This window comes from Heterodontus francisci, chromosome 33, assembly GCF_036365525.1.
Source record: "Heterodontus francisci isolate sHetFra1 chromosome 33, sHetFra1.hap1, whole genome shotgun sequence".
Taxonomy (NCBI): Eukaryota; Metazoa; Chordata; class Chondrichthyes; order Heterodontiformes; family Heterodontidae; genus Heterodontus; species Heterodontus francisci.
In genome coordinates this window covers 24,259,222-24,277,582 of record NC_090403.1, presented here as the reverse complement: position 1 = coordinate 24,277,582, position 18,361 = coordinate 24,259,222, and the positions used below count along the sequence as shown (strand labels likewise).

General features: G+C 42.0%; 1 protein-coding gene across 1 annotated transcript in view; it reads left to right on the top strand.

The window, feature by feature from the left end:
* The window catches only part of LOC137348057 (unconventional myosin-Id-like), a 552,237-nt gene that overhangs the window by 357,774 nt on the left and 176,102 nt on the right, over positions 1 to 18,361 (top strand). The window contains exon 19 of the mRNA XM_068013182.1: positions 7,230 to 7,334. Within this exon, the coding sequence (XP_067869283.1) occupies positions 7,230 to 7,334 (105 nt within the window). The remainder of the gene's footprint in view (positions 1 to 7,229; positions 7,335 to 18,361) is intronic.

Below are 18,361 nucleotides of genomic sequence, written 5' to 3'. Positions count from 1 at the left end.
ACTTTCAGGTGAAGCAGCGATTTACTTGTACTTCTTTCAATGTAGTATACTGTATTCGCTGCTCACAATGTGGTCTCCTCTACATTGGGGAGACCAAGCGCAGACTGGGTGACCGCTTTGCGGAACACCTCCGCTCAGTCCGCTAGCAGGACCCTGAGCTTCCGGTTGCTTGCCATTTCAACACTACCCCCTGCTCTCATGCTCACATCTCTGTCCTGGGATTGCTGCAGTGTTCCAGTGAACATCAACGCAAGCTTGAGGAACAGCATCTCATCTACCGATTAGGCACACTACAGCCTGCCGGACTGAACGTTGCGTTCAATAATTTCAGAGCATGACAGCCCCCCATTTTACTTTCATTTTTAGTTTTTTCTTTTTTACATTTTTTGCAACCTTTTTTTGCATTTATTTCATTTCATCTTAGTTTGTTCAGTTTGCTTACCCACTGTTTTTTTTCATGTTTGCACTTGCTGCTGTTAACACCTTTTCTGTACTAATGCTTTGTCTTTCAACACACCATTAACATATTGTTTGCCTTTGCTCCATGACCTTTTGGTCAGCTATGTGGCCTTGTCCAATCTACACCTTCTCCTTTGTTATCTCTTGCCCCACCCCCACCTCACTTGCTTATAACCTGTGACATTTTTAATATTTGTCAGTTCCGAAGAAGGGTCACTGACCCGAAACGTTAACTCTGCTTCTCTTTCCACAGATGCTGCCAGACCTGCTGAGTGGTTCCAGCCTTTCTTGTTTTTATTCTAAATGTGCTATCCCTGTAGCTCTCATCCTCATGAATGCACCACTGTGTTAGCAGCTGCCGCTCAAATTCCAAAACTCCAGAGCACAAGCTGCTTCAATTGACGACACTTCCTGCACAAATGGTTCTCCAGGATACGGGAAACTTCCTGGAGCTCCCACATAGCACAAGAGGTGCACTCTCGAGGTTGACGCAACCCTGCCATTCTTTTTTTTATTAGTTGTCCCTTTGCTACTGCTAAAAAAAAACCTTACCAATACTACAACAGCTTAGAATTATTAATAAAACCTTACTAGTACTGATAAATCCTACTAAAAATCAATGCAGTTCACTAGTTAAAATAAACTTTACTCAAAAGAAAACAGCTGCTCACTTGTTCCTTATTATTTTTACCTACCGACACACACCCTAACAGTAGTGTACTAACCCAGCTATTTAGAGTTATTCCCTAACGGCAGTTACTCACCAACCAATCACTTTGTAGCTTCCCTGTGACGTCACTGCTCACTTTGTTTTCAAAGTCCGGTGTGCCTGGACTCATCTCCGCTGCTCTCCCGGAAGATAAGTGTTCTAGGCAGCGATCCTCGGGCTCTATTTATTGCTCGGTGTTCTTCCCACAGGTCTGCATCTATTGCCTCTTTAGGTGATTTCAGATAGGTGGTTTGTCATGGATGAGTTAGATGAAGAATCCTCCACTGGAGCTCGAGAAGGCAATAGATCAGCTAGTGAACAGAGGGCACCCAGCAAGAACGGAATCCTAGCCCAATTTGTCATGTGTACAAGGTGTGCGATGATGAAAAATTATGGACTAAAACTGAAGAGTTATAAAAATTGACTTTGTCTTTTTAAAAAATTGACCTTTTTAAAAAGTGAACAATGCTCCAAAATGGCTGTCGAAGGTAAAAGACTTGCCCTTTGTATATTCAAACTGTCTCGGACAAAAGAATACCTTCAAAACTAAGAGGTGTCAATTACACCCATCCTGAAATATTCCCAAATTGAATGGGTTCTTCTGAAACAAAGAAGGTGTGAAGTAGTAATATCTTAGGCCATTGTCAATCACTACAGGGAAGAAAAAACCTGGCTTCCAGCAGAGGTGAGATGTAACACATCTTTACCTTAAAAAGCAGCCGAGAGAGAGAGAGACACCCAGAAAGCAGCATCCAAGAACCTTATTTCCAGCAAACCAGAAGGGATGTGCCCTGCTGTAGAATTTACATCTGCACTATATACAGCAGTGAATTAGAAGTGATTCACTGTCTTCAGCTGAACTTTCAACCATGACAGATATCTACAAACATCTCAAGCCTGCAACCAACGAGAACTTGACTTCCAAGAGAATTCAACAGGTTACTAAGCCCAGCCCCCCCACCCCCAAAACCCACTTACCCCTTTTCCTCTCTATCTATCTCTTGTGTGTGTATGTGTATGAATGAATGAGTGGATGTAGTTGCGATAATTTCGAGATAAGGCGTATTGATCAATTAATATAAAAGCAAAATACTGCAGATGCTGGAAATCTGAAATAAAAACAAGAAATGCTGGAACCACTCAGCAGGTCTGGCAGCATCTGTGGAAAGAGAAGCAGAGTTAACGTTTCGGGTCAGTAGGGTCACTGCCCCGAAACGTTAACTCTGCTTCTCTTTCCACAGATGCTGCCAGACCTGCTGAGTGGTTCCAGCATTTCTCGATTAATTAATAGTTGATTTTCTGCTTTAAACCTATAAGAAAACCTGTTGCTGCCTGTTTATTTGACAAATAAAACACAAAGGGTTAAAACCTAATAACAAAACACACTTGCTGCAGTCAATTGGGAGTTGAACAGTGGGAATCACCCAAACCTCTCACCATGTGATCGTAACAAACTGCTCAAGCACGGAAAGTCCCATCTACTGCCACATCTTTGTGACCTATTCTTCTCCGCTGGAAAGTAGGCTCTATTCCACAGGAGATATGTGACACCAAAATCGTCACACTACACAAAAGCAAAGGTTACAGAGGAGACTGCAACAACTACAGGGGCATCTCACTCCTTAGAGTTACAGGGAAGGCCTTTGCTAGGGTCATACTTAAAAGACACTCAGATCGCTACGCTCCTCCAATGCTGATCTCTTGTGAATCCTGATTTTAATCATTGCTGGCCATGCCTTCAGTTGCCTTAGCTCTGAAATTCCTTTCCTAAACCCCTCTACTTCTACCTTTCTCTCACCCTTTGAGACAATCTTTAAAATCTAACTCTTTAATCAAGCTTTTGGTCATCTGTCCAAATATCTCCTTATGTGGCTTGGGTTTTTTTGTCTGAAAATGCTTTGTGAAATATCTTGGGGAATTTTACTATGTTAAAGGCACTGTATAAATGTAAGTTGTATTTTTTAAATAGCATTTTTGTGTGAGAGGAGGGAAAGAGAGATGAGATGCCAGATAAAGTGCTCGTTTCCTATGTAATTGAACTTTATAACTTCCTAATGATGAATGTCCAGCTTTATTTTTAAGCTAATTTGCGTTCTGCAATGTATAGCTTGACAACTCTGTTGGCCCTAATCCTGCCTCATGTCCTTTCTTTCTTTCCAGTATTCAGGCCAGATTTTGGGTCATGCTTCTTCCGGCAGATGAAACATTAAACTGTAAGATCCCATTGACCTTAAATGTGAACTAACCACTCCTTTCACTGTCATTGCAAAATGCAAACTTACGGAAAACCTTACCTCCTTTCATCTTCCTTCTTCCTACAGTTTTCATGATTTTAAAACCCAAGCTTGCTGTAGCTTGATCACTACCTTGTCTTCTATTTTATTCTGTTCTATCTTGGTGTATTCCAGCAAGGGCCTTGGACCCTCACCTAGGAATTCTCATTAAAAAAGACTTGCTAGATGTGGCATTCTGAGGTGGGTGTTTCTGTTTCATACCCATCTTTATCATTATTTCATGAACCTATTGGCAGAACGATTGGATCTGTCACATATTTTGCTGACACTAAGTGGAAGAAAATGCTAAGATGGGAAATACTTTCTATTCTAGTTACTCCCCTAATGTTAATATAAGAAGAAATCCATGTACCACTTTTAAGAAGAAACTTTGTTTCCTTCCCTTGATGACATTATCAGCGGTGTATTTTTCAACAACAGCTTAATTTATTGGAACGTACAACATTCAACCATCTTGGTAGCTAGTAAAGAGGTGCGTGACACTAATTAAGTACCGAACTGAAAAAGTATCCAACCAGTAAAACACCTGTTAGATTTAAGATACTTGAATTTACAATTATTTAGATAAATTTGCTAATCTAGTTAAAGTGATTCCTCTTATTCAATCCCTCTAGTATAAATTGGTTTAGGGCACTTGATTTGCTTTGGAATTAAGGTATCATGTTCCCTTGCACACCAGGAATCTTCACTTTATTAAAGTGTGCACACACACGATCCTAAAAATAAATCATTTGCTAATCCTACAGATGTCTTAATGGTGAATATTACTTAATCAGTAAAATCCTCTCCGATTTTTCAGCTCATGTTCTTATCTGTAAACTAGTACATGCATTGAAAAATAACCAACATCTAGTTGCTACACATTTTCTGCTTGATTCTTCATCCATTTACATGAGTCTGTTGTCCGTTCACCCTTTATCCATGGCTTTACAAATGGATGAAAAGCCTGGATTGTAACAGTACCAGTGTGAGCATGTGCAAGAATAATTGCCTTCAGTCTGATAAAACTTCAATCAATGGATGTTTAAAATGGTGCCATTGTTTGTTGAATTAAGTTGATTTCATGCCAGTCACTAGTGAGGCCTGAATGCATTCGAATCAGACCATTGCTTGTGTACTGTGTAATCACGGGGGCCGTTTACAAGCATGTGCTAAGAATTCCAAGCACTGTTTTCACAATTCCACAAGTCAGTTCCTTTGCCTTTAATGTCACAGCACAGATAAACATTGCTAACCAATGCAATTAGAAGAGATGGAGACCGATGGGAGTTGCAGCATATTAGCATATTCAAAGTGCCAAATAGAGCAGCTGGAGACTCCATCAGTGGTTCAGCGGGCAGATGAACTGTCCAGTGTGATCCTACACAGATCAGAGGGTTCCAGATTATTGACTGAGTGTGTAGTTTTTGCAGTTGCATCTGAACTGGGATAAGGAAGGGGAAAATTATCCAGGATTCCTGCTCCTGATCATCATCCGATCATGTGATCTTTACTGAAATATGGTGGGCATCAGGTGAGGTCAGGACCAGGTTTGGGTGTAATGGTCCCTGATAGCATTTCCCCTCTATGTCCTGATGAAGAGTGGCCATTTGGGCTAGGTACAGGCGGGATGCTGTGCCCAAAGAAGCATACCCCCACAAGAGTCATTACCTTCAGAGGACGAGGTGAAAGTCAGTAGCTTACTAGCAAAGTGGATAAGACCCTTGCATCACATATTGATCATACATTGATACTGTGATGGGAAAAAACTGAAAATATTTGACCGTCCTCTCTCCTCTCGCTGTCTTCATTGCCCCTTAACCAAAACAGTTAGCAAAAGTAAGTAGCTCAGCAGGGACTATTTCATAAATCCCACCCTAAGTCAGACTACCATATCTATACTCAAATCAGTAAACTATATTGGTGTTGGGTTCTTTCAGATCTTAGTTGGAATTTCTAAGAGTAATTCAGCATTTCAAACTCTGGAAGGACAAAGGTGCATAGTTTGTCATCCCCACTGGCAACTAAGCAAAGTCTCACTGCTGTTGAGAAGATCGAGGAATTATGCAGTGCCATTATCCTCCCTTCCAATGGAAGGGGACTGCATTGAAACCCAGTGCCATTGATTGAAATGTATGTACAAATGAAGCAAGGAATGGAGTTTGTATTCCTTTCTGCCCCTATTTTACAAATGCAGGTTATATAAGCGAGGAAAAGAAAAATTATGATTGCTGGAAGTCTGAAGTGAGAATAGAAGATGGTGGAAATGTGATGTAGGGCTGATTACAACTGAAAGAGAAAAGGAAACTTAATGTTTTGAATATGACCAATCATCAGAACTATTAAAACATTAATATAATATAAAATAAAACAAGAAATGCTGGAAATTCTCAGCAGGTCTGGCAGCATCTGTGGAGAGAGAAGCAGAGTTAACATTTCAGATCAGTGACCCTTCTTCAGAACTTTTAATTAAAACATTGACTTGTATCTTCTCTTTAGTGTTTTAGGATTTTATTGAGACTAAAAGAACAAAGGAAATTAGAAATTTGTCGCACAAAGGATGTTAGGTCATCAAATACCATATCAGAAACTATCCTTAATAACTTTAATAGGGAAGTGAATAAATATTTGAAAATGAGAAAATGGAGAGGAGCATGGGGAACCGGAAGGAGAATGGGTCTAAGTGGATAGCTCTTTCAGAAAGCTGGCATGGGTGAAGTGGGCTGAACAGCCTCCTTGTGTAAGATTCTATAATTCCATCATTGTTCAGACGCTGTATATTTCCTTCATTTTTTTTTATTTTTAGTGAACACTTCGGAATATAACTGAAGCAGGGGATAAATGGCATTTGTGATCCAGATTACATAAAATGTAAACATTTTGCTCAATTTTAATTGCATTGTCCATAATTGAAAGGTAAAGGTTTTTTTTTTGGAAGGGACAAATATTTGAAGCAGTAAAAAGTAAGAGTTATGGGGAGAGAGCAGGGCAATGATTCCAGTTTTGGATTGCTCTAACAAAGAGCTGGCACAGACATGCATGCTACATGGCCTCCTCCTATGCTGTCAAGTTCTGTAGTTCTACTTGAGAGTTTGATCTGAGAAAGTGAACACAAAAATAGATCCTAGACACTGGTCAAAGACAACTGTTGTACATGACTTTCCTGAGGTCACATATCCAATGTATCACAGAATCAGATTTCCTGGGATTTGAATTTTCCACTGTGTCAGATTGCTACCACAGGCCTGAAAAAGTCTGTTGCCTGTTCAAGCAGAGTCTATTTCCAGTCTGTCAGGCTGTGCATGATAGTGTGTGAAACTAAGCTGTAAATTGAAACATTTCAATCACTAAATGCAATGTGACTACAAATTTACAATTTGTGCATGTCATTTTCCTTTTTCAGATAACTTTCACAAGTCTTGATGAATCATTTTTTTTTTGTTAATGTATTATTCAGAAGCTGTTATTTTTTACACTGCAAATGAGGTGAGTTGCCTCAATTTAAGGAATATTCTTTCTGGGAGTTCTGTCTTTAACTCACAACTTCATGATAGGTTTCACCTTCAGAGTTGCCCCATAATTCTCAATTAAGTTTTTATTACCGATCTTCCTCATTGTAAAAAATACTATAGTTTTTAAACGCAATTGTTATAATCGACACGAAGCAGGGTCGTCCCATTTGTCGGCTGGATGACAAACAGTCATTTTAGTGAAGGACCAGAGGACAGCAATTATCATTGTAATGGAACTGAAAAAGTCACCCAGCAGCTCTTCGTTAACTTTTTCAGAAACAAGATAACCCACTGATGACACCTGCCTTCTCTGCAAGAGCCAGTGAGCTGAAGCGAAAGGACAAATACATGAACACACTCTTTTCCAGTCACGTACGGAAGGTAAGCACATGGGTTATTCTGACGGCAGGTTGACTGGAGCATCTCAATTCAAACGCATTTTCTCCTCAGCCTGTATAATTTTGTTTTCTCAAAAAAATCCAGTCTTCTCAATAATTCAGTGAGTAAATGATTCACCTGTTGTGGTATGGAGAACGCAAAGACCCAAATTGGCTGAGCTCTGCTGCGGTAGCTGTAGTGATGCTGTACTCATTGTTGATAACTCTAAGCTTGGAAGGAGAAAAAAATAAAATCAACCAAAGTTCAACATTGTTAAGTAAAGAAAAGGTTCTGTCATCCATCTGGTTGTTTCCACAAACACTAGATTACCTACTCCGTCAAATATCTTTCCAATTCTATTTTAAATTTTGATCTTCTTTGGCCTCCTTATCTCGAGAGACAATGGGTAAGCGCCTGGAGGTGGTCAGTGGTGTGTGGAGCAGCGCCTGGAGTGACTATAAAGGCCAATTCTAGAGTGACAGGCTCTTCCACAGGTGCTGCAGAAAAATGTGTTTGTCGTGGCTGTTACACGGTTGGCTCTCCCCTTGCGCCTCTGTCTTTTTCCCTGCCAACTGCTAAGTCTCTTCGACTTGCCACACTTTAGCCCCGCCTTTATGGCTGCCTGCCATAAATTTTGATAAACCTTTATAAATCACTAGTTATGCCTCAGCTGGAGTATTCTGTCCAATTCAGGGCACCATGCTTTAGGAAGGATGTCAAGGCCTTGAAGAGCCTGCAGAGGAGGTTTACTAAAATGGTACCAAAGTTAAGGGAATTCAGTTATGTGAAGGGACGAGAGTTTGTTCTGGGATTGTTGTTCTTCGTGCAATGGAAGTTAAGGCGAATTTTAGTAGAAGGGTCTGGACAGATTAGAGAGAAACTGTTACCCTTGGCTGTCGGGTCAAGAATCAGTTTAAGGTGAATGCCAAAAGAACCAGAGCTGACATGAGCAAGTGGTTAGGATCTGGAATTCATTGTCTGAAAGTGTGATGGAGGCATATTCAATCGTGGCTTTCAAAGGGAATTGTATAATTATCTGAAGAGCAGGGGAGTGAGGGTAGCTGAGTTGCTCTTCCAGAGAACTGGCATGGACACGAAGGGCTGAATGGTCCCCTTCTGTGCTGTATCCATTCTATGATTCTAGATGTTCAAAACCATATGAGGAGTTGTGGTAGACTAGATGGGGGAGAAGCTGTTTCCATTTTTTTTTAAGAGATACAGCACTGAAACAGGCCCTTCGGCCCACCGAGTCCGTGCTGACCATCAACCACCCATTTATTCTAATCCTACACTAATCCCATATTCCTACCACATCCCCACCTGTCCCTATATTTCCCTACCACCTACCTATACTAGGGGCAATTTATAATGGCCAATTTACCTACCAACCTGCAAGTCTTTTGGCTTGTGGGAGGAAACCGGAGCACCCGGAGAAAACCCACGCAGACACAGGGAGAACTTGCAAACTCCACACAGGCAGTACCCAGAATTGAACCCAGGTTGCTGGAGCTGTGAGGCTGCGGTGCTCACCACTGCGCCACTGTGGTTATCAGAGGGCACATATTTAAGGTAATTGGTGCAAGAAGCAGAGGGGAAATGAGGATTTTTTTTTCTACATAGCATTGTGTTGGAACGTATTGCCTGAAAGGGTGATGGAAGCAGATTTAATGGTAACTTTCAAGAGGGAATTGAAAGGGAAAGATTTCCAGGGCTACGGGGAAAGAGCAGGGCAGCGGGACTAAATAGATAGTCTTTCAAAGACTTGGCACAGGAATGATGGGCCAAATGGCGGCCTCCTGTGTTATATGATTCTGTAACACTTCTTCACCATTTGCCTCCACTGTCTCCCTTAATAATCCATTTCTGAGCTTCTCCATCCTTTACATCAAGTGATCTGTGTTGTCGACTCCAAATGCTATCCAGTGGCCCATATTGGAAAATTTGTGCACACAGACATTGGATAAGGATAGGGGTAGGGTGAGTCTCCTGCAGACACTTGCTGTCAAGGTTCAACATAAAGAAAAGCCCATTTGGATGAGATATTGGTTCCATAGAGCATGCCACAGCAAGGGGGGAATAAGGTGGAAACCTCCTGGGAATGGAGGGTGAAAGATCGCCCCCAGGACTCGCTCCTTTATTCTAAACAGTCTCTGTGTCAAAGCTTTCATTTGGAAATCAAAGGACAGGAGCTCTTCAATATAACAAAACCTTGTGGTTCAAGTAGCTACTGCATTTGACACCATAAATTTTCAATAATGCACAGAAGTGTTCCATTCTTAAATGCTTGACATTTTCTTGCTAAGCACAGGGAAAAAATCAAAAATGTTTAAGTGCAGGATTGAAGAATAGAAGCTACTTCTTTGAGTAATAGAAAAAATATTTTTTGAATAAATGTCCAACAGATGCACACCACAACTACTATTCAGAAATATTCACAATGACAACAGATTGGCTGCTAGCTTTCTCAGTACACAGGGGCGCAAGCATTTTTAAAGCATGTATCTATTTTACAATACAGTGTTTCAAATATTGTAGTCTTTTAAAAAAACAATCTCATTTTTGAGCTACACTTCAACACAGCCACAGGAATATCAGCTGCTGGTTTCTAATTGTTTTAGTTTAGTTTAGAGATACAGCACTGAAACAGGCCCTTCGGCCCACCGAGTCTGTGCCGACCATCAACCACCCATTTATACTAATCCTACACTAATCCCATATTCCTATCACATCCCCACCTGTCCCTATATATTTCCCTACCACCTACCTATACTAGGGGCAATTTATAATGGCCAATTAACCTATCAACCTGCAAGTCTTTGGCATGTGGGAGGAAACCGGAGCACCCGGAGGAAACCCACGCAGACACAGGGAGAACTTGCAAACTCCGCACAGGCAGTACCCACAATCGAACCCGGGTCCCTGGAGCTGTGAGGCTGCGGTGCTAACCACTGCGCCACTGTGCCGCCCCTAAATTGTCACTAAGTTTACAGTCTCACCTCCGAGGCGTTGTCTGATATGAGAAATGGGGGCAAAGTTGAGTTAAGAGGTGCCGTTCTGACTTTGGGACTGGGGCTTGAGCTAGAGGAACTATACTATGCATAGGATTAAGCTGTACCTGATCTGGAGGTGTTTGATGCTAATGACTCAGGGTGCCCAAAATTAAGAAAGTCTTTTGTTCTCCAGTACTGGCATCCTTCACCATGATGAGCACAAGTTTCACATGTTGTTAGATAGTGTGATTGTGTGGAATACAAGTCAAATGGAGGTAAGGAGTAAATGGTGGTGAAAATAGAGAAGGAAGGGAAGAGTGCAGGCTGGAGAGAATTTCTTTTATTTTTATGTCTGGCCTGCTGGTTTCCTCTTGAGTCCGAGCTGACGAAGAGTTAAGAGCTAACTTGAATGGATTGCTTTCACTATATCAAAATGAGGCCTGTGGAGAAAGAAAGAAAGGAAGACAGAACTTGCATTTATACAGCTCCTTCCACAACTTCAGGACATCCCAATGCACTTCACTGCCAATGACATACTTTTCAAGTGCAGACACGGCAGCCAATTTGCATCCAGCAAGGTCCAACAAACAGCAATGACATAAGTGACCAGATAATTTGCTTTAGTAATGTTGGTTGACTGCAGGAGTAGGAAATTCAGCCCTTTGAACCAGCTCCGCCATTCAATAAGATGATGGCTGATCTAGTTCAGCTGCACCTTCCGGCACTATCCCCATATCCCTTCATTCCCTTAATATCCAAAGCTCTATTGATGTAGCTGAGCATCCACAGCTTTGTGGGGTAGAGAATTCCAAAGGTTCATAACTCTTTCAGTGAAGAAATTTCTCCTCATCTCAGTCTTAAATGGCCGACCCCTTATTCTGAGTCTGTAACCCCTAGTTCTTGACTCGGGAAACATCCTACCAGCATCTATCCCGTTAAACCCCTTAAGAATTTTATATGTTTTCCAATGAGATAAGCTATTTTTCTAAACTCTAGGGAATATGGGGCTAGTCAACTCAATCTCTCCTTATAGGACAATCCCCTCATCTCAGAAATCAATCTAGTGAACTTCCCTGACATTCCCTCCAAGGCAGGTATTTCCATCCCTAAATAAGGAGACCAAAACTGTACACTGTACTCCAGGTGTGATCTTACCAAGGTTCTGTACAATTGCATAAATAAAAGCAAAATACTGCAGATGCTGGAAACCTGAAATAAAAACAGAAAGTGCTGGAAATATGCAGCAGATCAGGCAGCATCTGTGGAGAGAGAAGCAGAGTTAATGTTTCAGGTCTATGACCTTTCAACAGAACTGGCAAATGTTAGAAAAGCATTAGGTTTTAAGCAAGTGAAGAGAGGGGAGGTTTGGTGGGGAAGAGAACAAAAGGGCAGGTGTGTGATAGGGCAATGGGCAGGAGAGATTAAATAACAAAGCTGTCATGAGACAAAGGCAAAGAATGTGTTAATGCTTGTTGTGAAAGGCAGAGCGGGGGGTGGGGGGTGTTGAAATGGCAAGCAACCGGAAGCTCAGGTCATGCTTTCGGACTAAGCGGAGGTGTTCTGCAAAGCGGTCACCCATTCTACGTTTGAACCCCCACCCCTGCTGTCATTCCCACATTTCTGTCCTTGACCTGCTGCAGTGTTCCATTGAACATCAACGCAAGCTCGAGGAGCAGCACCTGATCTTTCGATTAGGCACTTGACAGCCTCGTGGACTCTACCTTGAGTTCAACAATTTCAGAGCATGATTGGCCTTTTTTTAAATATTTTTCTATTTTTGTATTTTATTTTATTTTATTTTTTAAGCATGTGCCTGTTTTTTCATGTGGACAGAGTTGCTCATTACTCTGCCATGAACACATTCTCTGGACTAATGCGTTGTCTTTCACCACAAGCATTAACACGCTCTTTGCCTTTGTCCCATGACAGCTTTGTTATTTAATCTCTCCTGCCCTCTACCCTATCACACACCTTCCCTTTTGTTCTCTTCCCCACCAAATATGTCCCCCCCCTCCCCCTTTCACTTGCATAAAACCTAATTCTTTTCTAACCTTTGCCAGTTCTGATGAAAGGTCACAGACCTGAAACATTAACTCTGCTTCTCTTTCCATAGATGCTGCCTGACCTGCTGAGTATTTCCAGCACTTTCTGTTTCTATACAATTGCAGTTAGACTTGTTTACGCTTATACTACAATCCCTGTGTAAGAAAGGCTATCATACCATTTGCTTTTAAATTTTTCCTACCAAAGTGGATTATTTCACATTTCTCCACATTATATTCAATCAGCTATGTTGTTTCTCACTCACTTAATGTGACTATATCTTTTGCAGCCTATGTCTTCAGCAAACCTGGATACAATACACTCAGTCCCCTCATTTGTGTTGCTGATATAAGTTGTAAGTAGCTGAGGTCCAAGCACTGATCTTTAATAGTACCCCGCTAGTTTTTTTTCTCTCTCTCTCGCCCGTCTGTTAACCAATCGTTAATCCATGCTAATATGTTGCCCTCATTGCCATGAGCCCTAATTTTGTGTATTAACCTCTTGTGCAGCACCTTATCAAATACTTTTCAATAATCCAAATACATTAATTAGGAGCAAGAGTAGGCCACTCCGCCCCTCGAGCCTGCTCCGCCATTCAATAAGTTCATGGTTGAACTGATTACTCCACATTACCACCTACCCCTGATAACCTTTCACCCCCTTGCTTATCAAGAATCTATCTACCTCTACCTTAAAAATATTCAAAGACTCTGCTTTAACTGCCTTTTGAGGAATAGAGTTCCAAAGACTCACGACCCTCTAAGACAAAAGATTTCTCCTCATCTCTTGTCTTAAATGGGCGACCCCTTATTTTTAAACAGTGACCCTTGGTTCTAGATTCTCCCACAAGAGGAAACATCCTTTTCACATCCACCCTGTCAAGACCCCTCAGGATCTTATATGTTTCAATCAAATCACCTGTCACTCCTCTAAATTCCAGCAGATACAAGCCAAACCTGTCCAATCTTTCCTCATTAGGTAGCCCACCTATTCCAGGTCTCAGTCTAGTAAACCTTCTTTGAACTGCTTCCAACACATTTACATCCTTCCTTAAATAAGGAGACCAATATTGCACACAGTACTCCAGATGTGGTCTCACCAATGCCCTGGATAGCTGAAGCATAACCTCCCTACTTTTATATTCAATTCCCCTCGCGATAAACGATAGCATTCTATCAGCTTTCTAATTACGTGCTGTACCTGTATACCAACCTTTTGCGATCCATGCACTAGGAAGCCCAGATCCCTCTGCATCTCAGGGTTCCAAAATCCCTCACCATTTAAATAATATGCTTTTTTATTCCTCCTGCCAAAATGGACAACTTCACATTTTCCCGCATTATACTTCATCTGCCAGATTTTTGCCCACTCATTTAACCTATCTATATCCCTTTGTAGCCTCCTTATGTCCTCTTCACAACATACTTTCTTACCTGTCTTTGTGTCATCAGCAAATGTAGCAACCATACCTTCAGTCCCTTCATCTAAGTCATTTATAAAAATTGTAATAAGTTGAGGCCCCAGCACACCACTCGTTACATCTTGCCAACCAGAAATTGACCCATTTATGCCTACTGTCTGTCTCCTGTTAGCTAGCCAATCTTCTATCCATGCCAATATGTTACCTCCAACACCATGAGCTTTTTTTTGCAATAACCTTTGATGTGGCACCTTATGAAATGCCTTCTGGAAATCTAAGTACAATACATCCACCAGTTCCAGTGGTTTCCCCCTTATCCACTCTTTAGTTACGACCTCAAAAAACGCCAACAAATTTGTCAAACATGATTTCTATTTCATAAATCCATGTTGACTCCGTCCAGTCATATAATTTTCTAAGTGCCTTGTTATCACGTCCCGAATATTAGATTCTAGCATTTTCCCAACTGATGTCAGGGTAACTGGCCTATAGTTCCCTATTTTCTGTCTCACCTTCTTTCTTCAATAGTGAGGTTACTTTCCAATCCATGGGGACCGTTATAGAATCTAAAGATTTTGCTCTTCGAATAAACAAGTTTGAAACACAGCAGAAAAGAAAATCAGTCCATGAAAGGTTATTTTTTAAAGCTGCACATAACATAAGAGCCTGGAGGGAAATGGTAAAAGAGTCATGCGCCTTCTGTTTCCTTTGCTTTTGGAAAGTTGCTACTTAGTTTTTAATGAAGCAGTTATTGAGGCCATGAGACACACTACAGCCATATCAGTACTCATTAACAGCTGAGCTGATGTTCAATGCCCCTATTGTATTATGCAAGCACTTCCTAATTATGTGGTGTGGTGCTTGTACAAAGTCACATTAGACATTCTGTCCAGAACCTCCCCTGATGTTCGCAATGTCATACAAACCCCAGGCAGCCAAAGTGCATTACTGGCCTCCAGCCAACATCCAGACAGTGGGCAGATGCAAGTGCTAAGGTCTTAAACCACCTAGCTTAACCACCACTGGCACATTGTCATTGAGACACACCCAACAGTTGCATAGGGACAATGATGTATGGCTGTTCTTGCCAACAGAGAAATAGGCCTAACAAAGTTTATTGAATGACATGTAGTATCTTGGCTACACAAAACAGTACATCCAAAAGCTTTCCAATGTTATGGAAATATGATGAGTTAAACTGAAATATGTTGTATGAATGTTCATGAGCCCATGAAACATACAACTAATGAATCTAAAGATAGGTTTCCAGTTGTGCAATTTTAGGAAAAAAGAGATCTTTCAATATACATATATATCTTTAAAGGTTGCTAAGTCTCCCAGAGTGAATGCAGGCAGATATTATTGTAATAATATCATGCCAGGTGACAGATCAAATCCTATGTGTGCAATCTTCATAATTTTCCCTGTGTATATCCTCAGCATTTTTCTATCTTGTTGGAAATTAACAAAAAATCCCACCAGAGTATACTTCTTCCCAGGTTTTGACAAAGTTTAACATCTGCATTTATTTCAAAAGTAAAACTTAACTAAAATCATAAAGTGCTTTAAATTTTTCCTCCAAGAGTTATATTTTGTCATCCCAAGTTTATAATACCATTCTACATAGCACTGTTTCTGTAATTTCTTTTCAATATACTTTATAAAAATCTCATTCCTTCAATCACCTTGCCCATTTCAGTAACACCTGTTAATGTCTGTAAAGATATCTCCCAACTTCAAGGCATCAGTGTTGTCCCAAACCTTTTCTGTGTCTGGTACTTTTTATTGTGATTTGTTACATAAATGTTCACACTCGTTGGAGAACTGTCATGTAGGAGTTATGCTGCCTGAAGTTGCTTCAGAAATAGGAGCGATCAGACGTGAGGGAAATGCAGGGCAGACTAAGATGGGTTTGGATTGCATGTGTGTAAATGCACAGAGCATGATAAATAAGGTTAGTGAGCTGCAGGCAGAAATAGCCACTTGGGGTTATGATGTAGTGGCAATAACTGAGAACTGGCTCAAACAAGGAAAGGAATGGGCATTTAATGCTCCTGGCTATAATGTATCCAGGAACAACAAGGAAAGAAAAAATAGAAGGGGTGTGGCCGTATTGATCAAAGATACTGTTACAGCACTAGAAAGGGACACTGTACTTGATGTGCTACTAGGTTAGAATTGTTCAACCTTGCCCGTCTAAGAGCGAAGACCAAAGTACGGAAAGTCCTCATCAGGGAACTCCTCTTTGCTGATGATGCTGCATTAACATCTCACGCTGAAGATTGTCTTCAGAGTCTCATCGACAGGATTGTGGCTTCCTGCACCGAATTTGGCCTAACCATCAGTCTCAAGAAAACGCACATCATGGGACAGGACGTCAGAAATGCCCCATCCATAAATATCGGCGACCGCACTCTGGAAGTGGTTCAAGAGTTCACCTACCTAGGCTCAACTATCACCAGTAACCTGTCTCTCGATGCAGAATTCAACAAGCGCATGGGAAAGGCTTCCTCTGCTATGTCCAGACTGGCCAAGAGAGTGTGGGAAAGTGGCGCACTGACATAGAACACAAAAGTCCGAGTGTATCAAGCCTGTGTCCTCAGTACCTTGCTCTACGGCAGCGAGACCTGGACAACGTACGTCAGCCAAGAGCGACGTCTCAATTCATTCCATCTTCGCTGCTTCCGGAGAATCCTTGGCATCAGGTGGCAGGACCATATCTCCAACACAGAAGTCCTCGAGGCAGCCAACATCCCCAGCTTATACACCCTACTGAGCCAGCGGCGCCTGAGATGGCTTGGCCATGTGAGCCGCATGGAAGATGGCAGGATCCCCAAGGACACATTGTACAGCGAGCTCGTCACTGGTATCAGACCCACCGGCCATCCTTGTCTCCGCTTTAAAGACGTCTGCAAACGCGACATGAAGTCCTGTGACATTGATCACAAGTCATGGGAGTCGGTTGCCAGCGATCGCCAGAGCTGGCAGGCAACCGTAAAGGCGGGGCTAAAGTGTGGCGAGTCGAAGAGACTTAGCAGTTGGCAGGATAAAAGACAGAAGCGCAAGGAGAGAGCCAACTGTGTAACAGCCCCGACAACCAATTTTATCTGCAGCACCTGTGGAAGAGTCTGTCACTCTAGAATTGGCCTTTATAGCCACTCCAGGCGCTGCTTCACAAACCACTGACCACCTCCAGGCGCTTACCCATTGTCTCTCGAGACAAGGAGGCCAAAGAGAAAGGTTAGAATTAATTAACAATAGAGGAGCTATGACTCTGCTGGGTGTACAGGCCACCAAATAGTGGGAAGGAGATAGAGGAAAAAGTTTGCAGGCAAGTTGCAGAAAGATGCAAGAAATTTAGAATAGTGATAATGGAGGATTTCAATTGTCCTAATATAGAATAGAAAAATAGCCATGTAAAGCACAAAGCAGGAAAGAATTCCTGAAATGTGTACAAGAAAACTTCCTTGATCTGTTTTCAACCCAGCCCAGCCCAGGGCTGCTTTGTCTTGGATAGTGTCGAACTTCTTGAGTGTTGTTGGAGCTGCACTCATCCAGGAAAGTGGAAAGTATTCCATCACACTCCTGTCTTGTAGATGGTGGACAGGCTTTGGGGAGTCAGGAGATGAGTTACTCACTGCAGAATTCCCAGCCTCTGACCTACTCTTCGCCACAGTATTTATGTGGCTGGTCCAATTAAGTTTCTGGTTAATGGTGACCATCCAGGATGTTGATGTAGTGGGATTCAGTGATGGTGATGCTGTTGAACATCAAGGGGAGATGGTCATTGCCTGGCAATTATGTGGCACAAATGTCACTTGCTACTTATCAGCCACAGCCTGAGTGTTGTCCAGGTCTTGCTGAAATGCGGACATGGACTGCTTCAGTATCTGAGGAGTTGCAAATGGTACTGAACATCATACAATTGTCAGAGAATGTCCCCACTACTGGCCTTATGTTGAAGGGCAGGTTATTGATGCAGCAACTGAAGATGGTTGGGTCTAGGACACTACCCTGAGGGACTCTTGCAGCAATGTCCTGGGGCTGAGATGATTGGCCTCCAACAACCACAACCATCTTCCTTTGTACTAGTTATGACTCTAACCAGTGGGGAGTTTCCCCCACCAATTCCCATTAACTTCAATTTTGTAAAAGCTCCTTGACGTCAACTTGGTCAAATGCTGCCTTGATGTCAAGGACAGTAACTCTCACCCCACCCATGGAGTTCAGCTCTTTTGTCCATGTTTGGGACAAGGCTGTAATGAGGCCTGGTGCTAAGTGGCCCAGGTGTAACCCAAACTGAGCATCGGAGAGCTGGCTATTGCTGAGTAAGTGCTGCTTGATAGCACTGTCAATGACACCTTCCTTCACTTTGCTAATGACAGAGAGTAGACTGATAAGGTGGTAATTGACTGGATTGGATTTGTCCTGCTTTTTGAAGAGTTTTCCACATTGTCGGTTAGGTGCCAGTGTTTTAGCCATACTGGAACATCTTGGCTAGGGGCACAGCTAGTTTTGGAGCACGTCTTCAGTACTACAGCCAAGATGTTGTCAGGGCCCATAGCCTTTGTTGTATC